Source organism: Cynoglossus semilaevis, chromosome 15, assembly GCF_000523025.1.
Source record: "Cynoglossus semilaevis isolate Cse_v1.0 chromosome 15, Cse_v1.0, whole genome shotgun sequence".
Lineage (NCBI taxonomy): Eukaryota > Metazoa > Chordata > Actinopteri > Pleuronectiformes > Cynoglossidae > Cynoglossus > Cynoglossus semilaevis.
Window position 1 is genome coordinate 19,333,814 of NC_024321.1, and position 17,513 is coordinate 19,351,326.

The 17,513-nt window shown below is 43.8% G+C and overlaps 1 protein-coding gene and 1 long non-coding RNA gene across 2 annotated transcripts; one reads left to right on the forward strand and one right to left on the reverse strand.

The window, feature by feature from the left end:
* Positions 1–5,613: 5,613 nt before the first annotated feature.
* LOC103391384 (uncharacterized) lies at positions 5,614–13,524 on the forward strand. Its single transcript, XR_522780.3, has 4 exons — positions 5,614–6,002; positions 12,881–13,034; positions 13,166–13,270; positions 13,360–13,524. It is a non-coding gene; the product is annotated as an uncharacterized LOC103391384 (long non-coding RNA).
* lonrf4 (LON peptidase N-terminal domain and ring finger 4) lies at positions 10,659–17,068 on the reverse strand. Its single transcript, XM_008327626.3, has 12 exons — positions 16,736–17,068; positions 16,293–16,411; positions 16,026–16,148; positions 15,268–15,456; positions 15,063–15,180; positions 14,633–14,708; positions 14,346–14,460; positions 13,926–14,047; positions 13,679–13,837; positions 13,103–13,265; positions 12,858–13,007; positions 10,659–12,712 (listed from the first exon to the last, which is right to left on the reverse strand). The coding sequence occupies exons 1-12, from the start codon at positions 17,037–17,039 to the stop codon at positions 12,563–12,565; spliced, it is 1,788 nt and encodes a 595-aa protein (XP_008325848.1). The 5' UTR covers positions 17,040–17,068; the 3' UTR covers positions 10,659–12,562.
* Positions 17,069–17,513: the final 445 nt, after the last annotated feature.

Below are 17,513 nucleotides of genomic sequence, written 5' to 3' on the forward strand. Positions count from 1 at the left end.
TAAAAACCCCCCCCCCCCAAACCCCCCAGCCCTCCTGAGCTCCCGCAGTGAAAGTGGTCACATCTACAAATCATACCTCTGTGTTTCTGAATAAGTAAGTTTATATGTGTGCTCTCTCTCTCTCTCCCTCTCTCTCTCTCTCTCTCGTCTATCCTTCCTTCCTTTTCGTCTTTTTTTGCCGATGTTGTGTCGTTAGGACGCAGCGCTGCTGAGTGGAGCCTTTTTTTTGTTTTTTCAACAAGATGTTTTATATTCCATGAAAAGGTTTGTTCAAAAATAGGACAGAATTTAGAAGGTAACTGTCGTACAGGAGTGTGTGTGTGTGTGTGTGTGTGAGAGTGACACACACACAGACAGACACAGTGTTTAATAATCTGTAGAAGCTGATGTTTTCAGAGCCAGTTTGAGTTAGTTCAAGTCCTTGGTGTTTTTTAAGTGCTTGAAATTTGAATATTTTTGTCATTTTTCATAATATTTTATTATTGAAATTTATTCCCGGTTTCTTCAGCAGAAACATCATTTCTGTTTCTGTTTTTGTTTGTTTTTTTTTAACATTGACAAGGATGTTACCTAGTTTGAAATTGAAAACTATGTTCATTAAATGGGTTTACAGTTTTAAAAATAATAAAATAAAGATGAATACAAGGATTTGAATTTCTTTTCTAAACACAGTGTTGGAAAATACTTTATATAAATAATGTCTTTCTGACCAAACAAAGGAGGAATTAGACCTGAGGTTCCAGGGATCACTGCCTGCAGGTTTGTAGGAATGAGAGAATAATACAGAAAAAATGACCTCAGTCAGTCTGTGTTTTAACCTAAAGGTCGTCGTCAAGGTCAAATAGATCACAGTCTCATCATGGAGCGACCGTTCAGGTGAACATCAACCTGTGGTCGTTTGTTTAGTCTTAAAAATCAGAGGTGTAAAAATAACAGTGTTTTATGGATAACGCAGTGTGTGTCGAGGAGTTCGTTACAGCAGGTGAAACGAGCCGGATGACACTGTGGACCTGAAGACTGATCTGATCTGATCTGATCTGACACCCCCGAGATTCAGGTCCTGTCCCCCGGAGTGGACCACAGTAATTAGTTCTCCTCTAAAATTAAACCTGAACACGTCAGCTGTCTCACAGTCAGAGTCAGACTGGACTCACTGTGTATACGCACACATACATACATACTGTATATATATGTATATACTGTATATACATATATATTTACATACATACTGTATATATATGTATATACTGTATATACATATATATTTACATACATACTGTATATATATGTATATACTGTATATACATATATATTTACATACATACTGTATATATAGTATATATATACATATGTGTATATATGCATATATATATATACACATATATAGTATATATGTATATACACACATATATATAGTATATTTGTATATGTATGTATATGTATATATGTACTGTATTCCTACTTCTGCAACATAATAACTGACTCCTGGATGAGTCTAATTGAATACAGCGTTGATTTTCTTCTTTTTCATTAACACCTCTGCCACCTTCCAGTTGCCTCTGTTGCACCGGCCCAGGCGGGGGGGTGGGGTGGGGGGATGCGAGGGGGGGTCTGACCCTGTTGTCGTCCTGTTTGCAGACAGACAGGTGTGTGGATGGTGTGATGACAGGGTCAGCTGCTCCGTCAGAGAACATCTGTTTAACATCTGCTTTCACACTCAGGTCTTTGTCGAGTGGAGGACATGTGGTCAGTCTGCTGTACTGCAGGGGGTGAGAGATGTTTGGGGGGGTGCAGAGTTATTTGCAATGGGGGGAGGGCGCAAATCAGGTCAAATGAATGTAATTTTTAATGTGAGTCTTGGCGGGACTGGGATCCAAGTCAAACCCGTAGGGGTCGCTGTTGTGCCGTTCTAACAAGACCCACACCAGTCTCTCCCTCTCTGTGGATATTTGACTGATTTCCTCGTGACCCCTGGTTGACCTCTGGTTGATTTGCCTGTGGGTTCCCCAGGTATTCGGTTCTGCAGTGTTGCCCTCTGGGAGTTGGACCCTTCCTTTTTTGATCATTCTACCTCTGTCTTCACTGCTGCCTGACTGTGGCTGTGGCTCAGTGGGTGCAGGTCTCTCATGTTGCCCCAGGGTTGCACTTGATCAGATTTGATGTGCTGACCAGGATTCTATATAGGAGTATATATATATATATATATGTAGTGTATAAAAATATATAATTCACAGTATGTTTTCAGAAATTGTCCTGGGGAGAATTCTCCACCGTCTGGTCGTGTCATTAGACGCTGTCTCCAGATCTGATGCTCTGAGAGAGTCTGTCACTCAGCCGCAGACAAATGGCTGCGGGGCTGGTTGGATGACAGATGATGGTACGACATGATATTGAATAGGAACTCTATCTCACAGCGTTTCTGTAGGCTGCTGTGTACACGTCTTCACTCATATAAAACTTGCACTCTGAGATGTGCACAGCCACCGCCTTCAGCTGCTCCTCTGTGGAGTACAGACAGCCGATAAGACAGGAAGGTTGACAGGTAAAAAAAAAAAAACTGACAAAAGACAGGAAATCTTCCACTAAGCTGCGTGCGTCCGGTGTGTTTTCAGGCTGCTGGACTCTTTCATTAATCTGCAGACTACAGCGGTTCACTCAAGCTCTTCCAAAGAGGAGCAAATGTTTCCGATCTGATGGCTGTGAGGCTGGACTTCATCCCAACACCAGCTGGCGGCAGCGTCTCCTCCGTTATTGATTGCCTTTCTCCTCCTGTTTGCAGGAGCGCGGCTCAAATGCCAGGAGGAGAAACAACAACAAAGTTCATGGTGCTCTCCTCAGAACACCGTTACTGACTGAAACCACGAGAGAGTGAATCTGGGAGAAGTGACTGCGAAGACGTTTATAGTCTGGGCCTGAACCAATCAGCATTCAGCTCAAACACGCAGCATCTGAACCCATGTTGTCGTCGACTGATTTCATTAAACAATGACGCTGTAGCCACGTCAGACAATATTTCAATTACAGTAAAAATAAAAATAATATATTTTTAAAATTTAGCTTAAATTAACTTAAAGCTCGTTCAGAAGTTTGGACTGAAATTCTTTATTTATAAAAATCCTAAATCTCCTCCGATTCAATCTTGTCTCTTCTTCAGTGGTGTTTCCATCAGAGAATTCTGATGATGATGATGATGATGACCTTTGACACCAGGTCACTGCCTGCTTCTTCATCTGGTCCAAGGACTGAAACCACTTCCTTTAAGTGTTCTATTACAACATATATTTAGAAGAACCTGAAGTCTGTTCCCTGAGGCCATGCCTTAATACGACACTACAGTAACTGTGCTCTCAGTCTACTGCATGTTATTGGATGTCTGAATATGAGTGGGGGGTTGGGGGGGTGTATGTGCCTGTAATCTGTAGGTGAAGTGTGAAGTCTAGTGGAAACTCAATGACAACACAGTGTGAAGAAGAGCCGTAAATTTCCCGGGGATTTATCCCAGTCGGAGTAATCAGTGAACCCTGAGCTCAGGAAGCTGAGGTTTAATAACGTGGAATGTCAGAACACATGACAGCAGAGAAACATAATCCTTACTCCCCGTAGACACAATTCACTCTCCCCCACTCCCCCACTCTCCCTCTTTATCTCTCTGTGAGCACATAATATGTGATATGTGTGTCAGCGGCTGTACACACACACACACACACACACACACGCCGCCGCTCAGATTAGCTGCTCTGGCTTAAACTGCAATTTCCAGAGCAGTAGATGAGAGAGAGTTCTGGAAGAACTGAGTCGACGTACGACTCTGTCCTGGTTCTGTCGTTTCAAAGCTCATTTTCACCCTGGCATTTATGACATGTCGTCAGGATTCGGAGCTGCTGCCGAACACTGACTGGTGAGACACGTTCACCTGGTGGAAAATGTCATGTTTAATAACTGGGTCGTGCTGATACCAGAGTGAGTATTTATATTTATGTGTGTACTCACTGATACCATGTACCGTTCCTGATACTTGTCACTGTGAAGAACCACTTCTATGGTTCAACAAACAAACCAACAAACGCCTCAGTATCAGTGCATCACTAGTTAAACTAGTTAAACTAGTGAGTTTTCACTGAAACACCAGTTCTTTTAAATTCAGTTACATTTATTTCCCAAAAACACATTTTCACATAGAAACACTCGCATAAATGCAGAGATGTTTCCGGGGCAACATCTGAGGTCAAAGGTCAAGATCATGTGACAGTTTCTACTTTGAAGGTTTCAGTTGTTTCTGTTTTGTTTTTTTTGTGGTAAAAATGTGTCGTCTTCATTTTCATCGTCACTCGATCAGCCTTTGTCTTCATCGTTTCTCCACTGAGTCCTTTTTTACGACCTGGAGAGATTCAGAGTCTTCCCACAGAGGATTATGAAATAATCCAGTTCAGTCCTGGTCCTGGAGCGGCTGCAGTTTTACTGTGTGTGTGTGTGTGTGACGGGGAAGATTTCATTGGGAATACTTCATTCCCAGTGTCAGTGGATCTAGGATCTCCTTGACTCCTGATTCCTGATGCAAACGCCTTATTATGATGAGTTTTATTCCAGAATTTAAAACCCAATCCTCCCTTGGTCTGGCCGCTCTCACATCTGCCCCGTGTTTACCCCGTCTCCTCCCCTCGTCTTGCGTTTCCTCCCTGCTCTTCTCTAATCTGTGAAACCACACATTTGGCTTGGTGCAGACAGTGACGGGAGGAAATGTCACATTCTACTGCGAGCAGTGCTCCATCATCCTGGAATGTCAATTGGCCAACTGGCGTTGGGGGGGGGGGGGGGGGGTGGAGAGGTGGAGGGTGGCAGCAGCAAACCTGCTGCTTTGTGTGTGTGTTTTTTTTAAAGACACAGCGTTTTTGGATGATTATTCTAATCCCACCAAGGAGCTCTCAGCCTGAACTGGGCGCCTTATCTCCCCACCGCAGTCATTCTCTCATTAAAACACAATCACAGGCCACCAACGCTAATAAAACTCCAACTTCCTCTTTCAAAAAAAAAAAGGGGTGGAGTGAATGTGGGGGGGCTGCAGATTACAGCCAGCTTCTTTTTCTGTATGTGACAGTGTGTGTTTTATTCACTGTACGTCTCTGGGCTGTGACTCTGGGCAACAAACTGCAAACAGCGTTCCCGAAAAGTCCCCCAACATCCAGGACGCTCTGGTGATGCCAGAGTTTTCCTAATTCAGTTGAGTGTGTGTGGAGACAGTTTGGAGACAGTTTGGAGACAAACAGGAATGTGGACATTCCATCAAACCCACTGAGACACCTGTGTCCAACAGTGGGGTTGGAACTTTAATGCTGTTCTTTTTAAATGCTCGCCCCACACTGGAAAAAACATAACCAACATATATGAAAATGTATTTTAAGATACAGTTAATTATACAAGTGAAGTAAAAAAAAACAACAGTTATTTTATCGGTTGTTTTTACAGCTCTTCTCTGAGGGGGGCGTTACCTCCTGGAAATGATTTATTAAATGTTGGGATCAGTGTTACCGGTATGATAATCGTCATATTATAACGTAATTTTACTCTTTGCGATCGATTATCCCAAAATAAAAAACACAATATACAATAACGTGAGCCCTTTATTCCATATCGAAGTAAAACCATTAGCACAACAGGCTACATAAACACTGCAATTGTTAGCCAATCAAGGAACGACGTAACAAATGGTGACGTATGACGTAAATAAAGAGCGCGCCGCTTGTTCTGTTGGTTAAACGTCCCTTATTATTGTGGTCTTCAATCATGTCAAAGTGAATATGTACGACAGTTTCTGTCGATGTACGACAGTTTGGGCCGCTGCTAATACATCGGTTAGGATATGTGGACACTACGAGTCAATGGCGGAAATTTGTCTCGGTTACTCATTCTTCCGTGACACGACACGACAGTCTGACAATAAAGAACCGAAGACCGAAACCTGTGCTGAACTCGATAAAAAAAAAACCAACCGCCGCGGCAAACCGGTGAGTCAAATGTCTCGTGAAAATGACGTAAAACAAAAGCGTGTGTGTCAGAATTCATTGTGGTGGTTAAAGTTTAAAATAAAAGTGGTTAACTTTGGTATTTTTATACCATTATATTAGCCGAGTCAGAAAATAAAAATAACAAAAGATAAGATAAATATTTAGGTTGAAGTTCTCCAGTTTACTCCAGTTTTTTCCAGTTTACTCCAGTTTCCGTCCAAAACTATGCACAGCGGAAATTAGGTTAATTGTTCACTTTGAACTAACATCGTTGTGAATGTGAGTGTGAATGGTTGGTCGTCATGTTATACTGCTGTAGTGTGAATTAATATAGTGTTAAAATAATTTTATAAATGACTTGACCTGACAAACATCCCAGAATAATCTTGACCAGTACCAGTACTACAGTATATTCCTGTAGTACTACAGTGTATTCCTGTAGTACTGGGTTCCACCTCTGCATTGCAGTGAGCTGTTTTTGATCGTGTCCTCTCCTCCAGTCTCCTCTTCTTTTTGCCTCTGTCATCAACAGCGTTCTCAGTGTCAGTCTTCAGTCCGACTGTCAGTGAGGCTGACTGTGACGGTGTTCTAGACGCTGACGTGGTGAGGGTCTCTCCCACCGTCCCAGGTTCTGTAAACCTCCTCCCTGTATATTCACCCGTGACAGTAAAGCACTTCACTGTGAACCGTCCTGGCTGTGTTGTCATCCTGCCTCCATCCTCGTCCCCCCCCTCGACCACCCACCCATCTCTGAGAGCAGAGTTTTTGTTCTCATGTCAGAGAGTCTGTGACAGTTTTATATTTTGTGTTGAGCGCAGACACAGACAGGATGAGCGACTGGACGGTGATTTATTAAGACAGAAGCTGCTCTGAGGTCAGTCGGAGAATACGGTCCTCCACCTAGACTGAGGTGGTGAGGCAGGAGAAAGGTGGCTAAACATGAGGCAGTCACACCAGCAGAAGGGACTAACGGTGTGGAGCGGTGGAGTCCTGGCAGAGGGGGGGGGGCGATAGATTTGGTGTTCTGCCCTTAACCTCCGATTAGAGCTTAAGGATGTAAGGACAGGAATTTATGGAAATAATATGCATTAAAAAGATGAGAGCGGAGCCAAAGTCAGAGGAGGCAGCTGTCATTCTGTGGTGATTCAGGGGTCTATGAGGCCTCTCACTTTGTTCCTAAATTATTCATACAATCTGTCAATGCTGCTGTCAAGGCACACACTCCTCTCCCCGTGTGTTCAACGACGACACAAATCCTCTGCTCCGTTCACCGCTCTGCAAATCTCTCGCAGGAAACAACTATGCACGCGCACACACACACACACACATGCTCGTGTGCACGTTAGCGTATGCTACTGTTCAAGTGTGATGTTCAGGCAGAAGAAAGTCGGAGTTAAGAACTCTGGGGAAAATTCCCTGTGAATGTGGACAGGAGTGTAACCGTGTTCATGTTTTTAGCCACAGAGTCACCAGTGCAGCGTCACACTCCGGGCTCACACACACCTTCACGTCTTGTTAACCTGATGAATTGCTTCCAGTTGCAGTAGATCCAGTGTTTTCACGGTGTTCCGACTGTGCTGTAAGTGGAACGGTGGTGTTCAAACTGAGACAACGGTGGTTCACTGATGCAGGTCATCATTACTGCAGTACCGTAGGGTGGCCACACGGACTCCGGGGCCTGCCGTTCGTCACAGACTTTGAGGCTACGTTCTATCACACATGATGACGGTTCCACGTCTGGAACCTAAGAAAACTGCAGCGAGAGTTTAAAACTCTCTAACTGTAGAAATTGACTTTTTTATAATCTGACAAATGCCAGATTAAAACTCTCTCCTCTCATCAGTGATGCTGTTGCCTTGACATGGTGTGATCACCAAGGACGGTGAAGACATGTTGTGTTAGCTCCAGTTAGCTTCAGCCCAGTGATGGATCAGTGTAGAAACATTGTTGAATTAGTTGTAAATGTCATCAGTTTAAAGTCCGTTCTTGTCGACTGATTTAAAAAAAACATCTTCTTCTCTCTCTCTCTCTTTCTCTCTCTCTCTCTCTCTCTCTCTCTGGACTTCCTTTCAGACTTCTTTCTTCTCCTCCTCCTTCCTCTGCTCGGCAGCCGTGGGACGTGCTCTCCTGTGAGGCTGCCGTCTTGACTTTGCCAAAGGGAAAATAGTGATGAGCAGGTGGTGAAATGAAAATACAATGAAGTGATGACTGTATTTACTGAAATGGACACATTTATCAAATGACGGTGACGCCTCTGTCTGTGGCTGCTCCATCCATTCTGTCTGATTCCTCCTCCTCCTCCTCACATCATCTCTTTTTTTTCTTTTATTCTTTCATCACATATTTCCACATCCCCACTTCCCTCGCTGCATCTGAACTTGTCGTGAATAATGACTTGTCATTCAGGACACAAACACTTAAACAGTGTCTCCTCCCTCGTCTCACTTGCCTTGACTTCTCTACGCGTGCAGAACAGGTTCTAGAACAATCTCTGGACGGTGTCAAGTTGGAGTTTTTTTTTGTTTTGTTTTTTTTTTTACCAAATTAACCTTGTCACCTTGAGCTCTTCCCTAACATCCTCTCCTAAAGTCTCTCTCTTCTCATTTTCTCCTTAAAGACCAGCCTTATTATTTTCTCCTGTTCTGAACATGCGTCTTGTTCTGGACCTCAATCGTCTGCAGACCCGTCCTCTGACTTCCTCACTGTTGTATTACAGTGCAGGCTGGACTATTTTCAGAAAGACCCCATGTGGGTCGTTCCATAATTATGAGGAAAATCATTAAAGCTTTTTATGCACACACACACACACACACGTTCAGGTGTATAATGAATCTGCAGCAGTGAAACCTGCTCTCAGTATTAAATCTCACCTTCACCTACATTAGATCCTCAACACCTGAACCTCCACATCCGTCCTAATGTGACAAGGGCTCGTCGCTAGGGCTGTAAGAAAATCTCCATCCACTGAAATATCACAATATCTCCTCTCCTGATCCCGTATCAATCTCCTCCTCCATCGGTTATTGATTATTTTTTTTCTCCAATTCCCAGTCCAATATTCCTGGTGTTGGTTCATGTTCTTCTTCTTTTCTTTCTTCTCTAGTGATTCCAAATGTAGATCCCTCTGTTCCAGAGTTAGTGACTGATGTTCAGATGGAACAGAGTCCAGAGACACTAGGGGGAAAAAAACACCTCAATATATCATCTTGACTGTAGTATCACAATATATCGTGTCGTTGCCTCTGTATCGTGACACGTATCGTATCGTCTGATTCTTGCCAACACACACTCCTCCTGCTCATCACATCATCAGGATGTACTGCCTTTTTGGCAGCTTTTCGTGTAAAGCTTTGTGTAGCTGCTATCACACTTCAGGTTGTGATGTTCAATTTTGAAGTTTTTATTTATTTTTTTGGCTGAGTTCTGATTTTAATTTTTGTCATCTGTGGAGTCAAAACATTATATAAGTACAGAGCATTCAGCGTGTTGTTGTTGTTGTTGTAGAGCAGGGTCTAGTGAAGGGTTAACGTGTCCATGAACAAAACGTCAGCCAAAAAATCTACAGACGTGCGTTGTTAATGTGGTCTGTTAGCGCTGTTAGCATTAGCCGTTCATTCTGTCATTAAACATCAGATGATGAGACACGTGTGGGTAAAAGAGACTGATTTGAGCCACTTTGCCTTTCAGTGTCAGCGTGTCAAACACACACACACACACACACACTCAGCCTTTTGTGATAACTCCTACAAAACGCCTGTCATCCTAACTCCGTCTTATAAAAAGCGGCGAGTCGGTGCGTGTTGATGGATCCATTTAGTCCAGAGAAGCTGTGTCAGTGCTCAAACCTAATGGGGCTTTGATGTTGACGCTGAGCTGCATCACAGCCACCAGCTGAAGTCACTGAAGACTCTTTTCATCTGCTTCCTTCCTCTGCACAGAATTCAGGCTTTAAACACGTCTCATCGGCTGTGCTGCACACCCTGCACTGTCCACATTCATGAGGGGGGGAGGGGGGGGGTTTCTACATCCTCTCATATTTATATTTCTCTCTCTCTCTTCTTTTAGCTGTGTGGAAAAGCTTCCTGCTTCCTGTCTGCTGGCTTCATGATTCTCTGACATAATTCATCTGATTCTCTTTTAAAATCGACTTTTCTTCCATTCTGTGTCTCTGAAACGATGACTAAACACTGCATTTTCTAAGAAGACTTCCTTTGGTTGGTGATGTGAGTTGTCGTCTGTGGCGCTGTTGTTTCTCACGGCCTAAGACTGCCCTCTGGTGGCATCTTTCTTTCTCAGAATTCTCAGGATGTAGAGAAATGTTAAGAATAACAGTAAGTGTTCAGTCCCAGTAAACAATGATCAGATGAGTACATTTTAAACTACGTCATTATATTACATATATTTATATAAGTGTCATTTAAATTTCTCCTCAGAGCAGCAGGACTACGACCTCCTACAGAGAGCAACTAGTCAAACTGTATAAACTGAGGACACAGACTTTTCTGTTTTCTGATTATTAAGTTCTACGACTAATGGATGCAAAAGGCTCCGTGTCATTTAATGTTGTTTATAAAGAGTTTCTGGTTGATATACATGTCTGAAACGCTGTGTTTGAATCTCCTGATTATCTGTGTGTAAAAACAGATCAGACCTCGGTTCAGTTTTGTCACCATTTATTCTTTAAAGGGCAGATTCTTAGAGTTCTTAAAGCAAAACACAGATGTTTGGAAAAAAACAATTCACTGTGCAAAAATAAGACTGGCCAAAGTAAAATATCTGTACAGTGACAGACGACAGAGGCTCATGAGGCGTGGACGTTTCGACACAACTTTGAATCCCTTTCAATCAAAGTTAGAGTTCAACCACAGCAACAGGAAACTGGCCGTAACCACACAGGACCGTCAGGTGGACAGAGGTCTGACCCTGTGAGGTCATCATAGACCTACAGACAGGCAGGTCTGTGGACAGTCGACGCTCCCTTTAATGCTGCAGCCACAGTAAACACAAGAGGGCGCGTTTGAACAGGTGGATTAAAAACCAGCACAGACACTTTGATGGTCATATTTACATCATGTAAAAACATAACCTTGGTTTTCATCGAGCATGAAGAAATCCAGTGCTGTGTCAATGTTTAGACGGGTGTATGAAGTCAATACACACTAGAAATAAGTAGTGTTAAATACCCAAAAAAGACAAAGGCTGCAAAAATGAGGTGTGAGGTGTATATGGAAGTATATGTACATGTATGTGTATGAACCCGCCTAAAACATTTGCACAGGACTGCATGATGGCACGTGTATCATATATTTCATCATTACAGATTTAACATTCTAAGGAGATAAACGTTAAAAAAAAGAGTCAATTTTGTTGTTGATAAACAGAGAGGGTGATGGGGTGAGGACCACAGCCTGCCCCCTAGAGGAATTGCAGGGACACTGGTAAATGTCAAGGCACTGAAAAATGAATGTTGCCATTATTTTCAGAGGAGGTTCAAAGCCGTGGCCTGTGGATCAAACAGATTCAAATCCAAATTTCAACTGAGAGCATTGACTCCATGACTTGACATATCTAATAAATGAATCAGTTAAAGAAACATTCCCAAGATTCTTCTAAGGCTAAACATTATTATTGCAGTATTTGGTGATAGAAACCATGCATCTTTTGAATAAGTTTCCACTAGGGGGCGTCTAAAGACGTAGATGTGTGAAGTCGTGAAGGGACACAGTCCATGAAAACGGGTAAAATGTATTAAAAATGCAGTCGTAGTTAAAATGTCTAATTTAATAATGCACTTGTTCATCAGGTTTTAAGGTTCACGTCAACATGTAAACAAGTCCAAACTTTGGCACCGAGTCTTTTTTAGGTCTTTATATATTTTTAAAAACGAGTATTTTAATACTCCTACTTTGACACGTGTACTATTTGCTCAGTCTGACAATAGAACTATTCAACTGTATTTGGCGCCTCAGTGGTAAAGTGGCACAAACCACGTCAGCCATGACCAGAACTGTTAAATAGTTGAAGGAACCAAAGTAAAATAAATGTCCTTGTTCTTCAACTAGAGATTTTAGCAAAATAGTTCGATTTACTCACTTGGTATATAGTCCGTGTTGATTCCTGTTAAAATGATTCACTTTACCATTAAGATACGGTGGTGTATTTTACTCGTGTAAAATAGCGACACCCAGTGTTGGTTTTCGGTAACTATACATTTAAAAATATCAAACGACCAAAACTCTTTGGATCTTTGGTCAGACCTGCGGTCATTCCACAGCCTTTAACACACAGGGAAGAAAATGTGAAAATCCAAACTCATTTAACTCCTCTGTAATGAGTTAAACAAATGAAAAACGATCTTTGTGCCTTTGAAAACGTCAGCTCTGAGTTGAGGGTTTCAAACCGGTCCCTCTACAGTCCAGAGAAGATCCCAGTCCCTGTGGTACAAATATATGTTTCAATCTCCTTCCATGTGACCGTAACTTGACAACCAACCAGCTGTGGTGGAGCCGGTCCACTGGGCCGCGGTGGAGCGGGTCCACTGGTCCACTGGGCCGCGGTGTCTAGCTCTGAGAGAAGTACTCCAGGACAAGACGCAGGTGTCCTAGGCGGTCTTTGAGTGAGGTCAGGGACAGGACGGTGGTCTGATAAGCTGGGTCCAACTGTAGGACAGACAGTAACCACCAGCACCAGGCCGGACCATTGGACGAGGCCTGGAAGACAAACCGTGGTTAGTACAGTACAGCAGGAACCAAACAAAACCAATTGGTCTGGACCAGAACCCTCTGGACTTTTCTAGACAAATAATTCTACCATTACAACAAACAGTAGACGATATATTGAGGTTCAAACCCTGACCTGAATGTCGTCCTCCCTCTCAGGCATGGTGCCGTACTGTCTGTTGATCTGTTCACGGATCCGACTGCCCAGTCTCTGGTACCATTCCTGAGCTTGCTGGTAAACGCTGTCATGGAGACCCTGCAAAAGCTCCAACTCAGTACCATCAGCCTGAGAACAAGAACGACAACGAGAGAGGTGTAAAGGTTGTTCCGTAGAATGTTTATTTAGCTGTGTGTACTGTGTACTGTGTACTGTGTACACACCTTCAGGTCCTCCAGGTACTCTATATCTGCAGTGTGGTAGCCATCTCTCTGTCCTCTCTTCAGCACTTTGAATCTGCTGCCCCCTACTGTGTCCACATAAGAACGCCCGTCGGGCAGCAGCTCCAGACTGAGGATCTCCAGAATACAGCCGTAGTCTGCAAACCTGAGGTGCACAACATAAGGCTTATGTTACCACAGGGGTTCGAAACTTCTCTCAAACTAATCCTTCATTTCTTTTTTTTCTTTTTTTCTTTCAGGTCTTTGGAGCTTCTTTAAGAGCAGCCTCCAGCTTCAAAATAAAAGACGGTTCCAGTTACAGTCCTAATTTAAGAGCAGCCGTAGGACCACAGCTGATGTCACCTGACAGACCCTCTCTGCAGAATCACCTCTGTTCACCGTCAGGCTGAGTTTGACTTGATCTATTTTTCCACACTCTGCCACCAGGCTGTGCTGTAGCTAAACTGTTTGACTGACTGATCACTGCCTGTTCCTGTCGCTGTGACACATCCGTGTCTCCCTGAGGTCCTAACACCAGGACTAGTTTGACAGACAGCAGGTGTGTGTGTGTCCTCGTACCCTTTGCCGTGTTCGTAGCTGCACATGCCAAACTTCTTGGTGCCGGTCTCCATGCAGCGACGCATCATTAGTCGATACCGAGGCTCAAAGATGTGCAGTGGACAGGAAATCCCAGGATAGGCCACGGTGCAGACAAACACAGGGATGTCCTTGTTAGGGCTGCGGGGGGGGGGGGGGGGGCAATAATTTACTGCGACAAATATTACAGTGTGTTCAGATGTTAGAGGAGGTGGTGAGTGTTTCCTACTTGGACAGTTCAGCCATTTCAGCATCGTGGACTTGTTTCCTCTCAGCCAGCTGTGAGGGAAAAAGTTGGTTCATGATGTCCTGCAGCAGCACTGTAGGAATGTACTTCCTGTTTTTAAGAAACTGAGAAGAGATAAGTAGAAAATCAGTCAGACGTCGTCACACCGACACTGATTCAACAGGTGTGAACCGAAAGATGAAGACGCTGAGAAAAAAACAGGCGTCAATAAATTAGATTGTATTATTAAAATGATCATCTATTCAATAACAACTTAAAAATATTTAATATTCATTCATAACTTATTTTGAAAATACTCTGAATGAATCATGAAATGAATTGCGGTTTAACAATTTTAGTCACAGATTTTGTTGTCTTGGTGGATGTGTGAAAGATGTGTGAGTGTTTGTGTGTGTGTTTCACCTCTTGTAGTGGTTGTTTGCAGAGTGGACAGCGGAGGTTGTGGTCCAGACTCCTCTCTATGCAGTTCTTACAGAAGGTGTGACCACAGGGAGTGGTGACTGGTTCGAAGAACAGCCTGCAGACAGTAAACGGACACGTGTAGTACCAGACGTGCTGCAGAGTGAAGTGGTGGTTGTTTGTGTACACATAATTATCCACTTGATGAAACGTTCGACAGCAGACAACATGTGACCACATCGTTATCACACCGTGATTTCATTTGTGAAGCCGCCGTCTGGAGGACTGACCTTATGCAGAGCGGACACTCGAAGTCTGACACAGTGAGAACGCTCAGCGACTTCTCTGTAAAGTGACGACTTTCACCTGAAACAGAGAACAGATTAGGATTAGACTCATACTTATATCAGTCAGGATGACGACATTATTGACTCACTCTCTCCACAACAGTGTGGAGAGAGTGAGTCAGTACCAGTTTAGTGTCATGTCTATCACACTGAACTTTCCTTTAAATTTAAATGACGTCTTTGTGATCTTTATGCTCAGTGCAGAACTAGTAGTACAGAAGACAAAGTAACATTTTCACTAAACTGTTTTTACTGTGTGACAATAAACAGTTTGAATCTAAACTTTAAGGTCAAAGGCTGGAGAATGTGAGGTTTTTGAAAACAACAAAAATCATGGTGTGTGTGTGTGTGTGTGTTAGCGGCAGCAGCATACGTCTGTCACGTCCGTCCTCCTTCCTCATCATCATCTCCTCGTCATCCTCAGCAACAGGCAAGAAGGAAACAGCTTGGCAGAGGCTGAGGCAGCACTCGGTGCTGGAGTCACGCTTCACCTTCGAGTCCAAAAGAGACAAACGTTGATCATCTGTGGTAACAAATGACTGTTCACACCTTCACACAGAAACAAGGACTCAGTCCACCTGACGTGTGTCCCTCCTCCCTTTGCTCTCCGTTTCTCCCCCCAGTGTGTGTTTGAGGCCCTCGGTGTGTGTGGGCCCCTGTGATCCACTCAGGCTGGTGATTGGACACGGTTCTTTAAGGTACTCGGACACCACCTGCAGGATACAGGACACGTCCTCTGGCACCGTCACCCCCTCAGCCTCCAGGATCTGATGGTGAATTCATGTCACGACACAAAAGGATTCCATAAAAAGATGAAGATCAAACCAGAAAAAACACTTTGATGTTGAACATATTCAACTTTCTCTACATAAAATGTAGAACGATAAAGTCCCCACAAAAATATAAAAGTCCAGACATTTAAACGTCGGTACCGTACTTGTTATTTGGTGTCAAACTCAGGCCCGTGAGCCAATTCTGGCCCCTGGTGTAAACACTTTTGACCCACGAGAACATATCAAATCTGCCACTTTATACTGGTGGGATTTATAGTATTAGCGATGTATGTACGATACTACAGCGCATACATTTTTGGTTGTTTTTGTTGACTCATAAAAAAAATGTTTACATTTAAACTAGAACTCCAAAGGACGGAGAGAGAGAGAGAGAGAGACATGATAACAAACAAATTTGTAACAAACAAAAAACTAATAAATTCTACATCACTTGAGGGAAGGGGAAATGTAAACATTTACAGTTAATTTCTTCAATAAATATTGAGTTTGACCCCCTGGGACAGAGTAAACGCTGTGGTGAGTGACATGTCACATGAACATACCTGTTTGATCTGGGTCTTTGCAGGCAGAAAGTCAGCGTGAAGTTTCAGACAGCGGTGGAACTGAATCAGGGCTTCAGTCTGCTGACCCAGTTCTATCAGAACAGTACCTTTACGGAAAAAGCCCTTCAGAGACAGACGGGAGACAGACTGTGATGATGATGATGATGGTGGTGGTGATGAAGAAGATGTCACTTCATGAAAGGTTAGGGTCTCATTTTAAAGCACATTACAGTACATCCACGATGCCGTAACTGGCCCGTCTCTCACCTCGCTCCAGTTTGGGTGAAGGCAGCAGAGGTAGTCCAGGTCGGTCAGAGCGTCTGAGAACCTCATCAGACCACAGTTGGCTTCAGAACGGTACAACTTCAGGGCCAGGTCATCTGGGACTGAGAACAGAGAGAGGGTGGAACCATGGTTGGAGAACCTGAACCGTTCTGCCAGGTACGCTTTGATTATTGTTGATTTACAACTAAATACAGGCTCAGAATATACAGTAGTTAGAAGTTAACAACGTTTACTTATGAAAACCATCAGAAATAATCAATAACTGCAACAGCATTTATATTTAGAGAGAGAGGTTATGTTTGACTGTTGATTATCAGGATTAATCATGATTAATTCCAAACATACAAAAATGCTAAATCAACCGTGACTGTTGCAGAGATGGAGGTGTACATCACCACAGTGTGATGGTGCTCCCGTCTTCTTACCCGTGTGCAGACCCTCGGTGGTGATCCGCAGCGCCTCGGTGAACTCGCTGGTTCGGAGCTTGTCCTGGACGTGACTTCTGAGCCTGCTCTCCTCGGGACAGCACTTCTCCACCACACTGATGAGCAGGACGTTGTTCCTCGTCGCCCGGACTTCCTTCTGCCTCAGCTTCACTCTGCACACCGGGCACTTGGACGGGAGGTAGCAGCCGACCACGCACCTCCGGCAGAACGAGTGACCGCAGGACATGGTCACCGGCTCCGTCATCAGGAGGAGACAAAGCGGGCAGTCCAGCAGCAGAGCCATGTCGGTTCCGGGGACAGAGAAGATGCTTTTTATCGGTGCGGTGTGAAGACCGGACTTTAAATAACACAAACACACGGGCGATGATAGCGTCAACGCGTCGCCTCTTCTATCGCCTCCGTCCCGAAACAAACGCGCGTCCGGTTCTGCGATACTAATGTAAAAAGATGCTCCTGTAGGATCACCTGGAACAGTGTTTGTTACCTCGTTAGCTGTGATTGTCCATTTTCAGTGTAGACTCAAGTTTTACTGCAGGACAAATGAAACAAATAAACACGCGAAAGATAAACAAACGATCGTCAGTCCGAGCTCCGTTCGCCATATTCGCTCATCAATACAGTTTTTTCCGGTACTCGTGTCCGATGTTGACTCCGGTACAGACGTACACCGAAGCCCAAAGCTGGGTCACTGTGTTACACCAATGCGTTACATAAATTACGGTCAGCTGACGCGGGTTCGCGCATTCCGATTGGACGA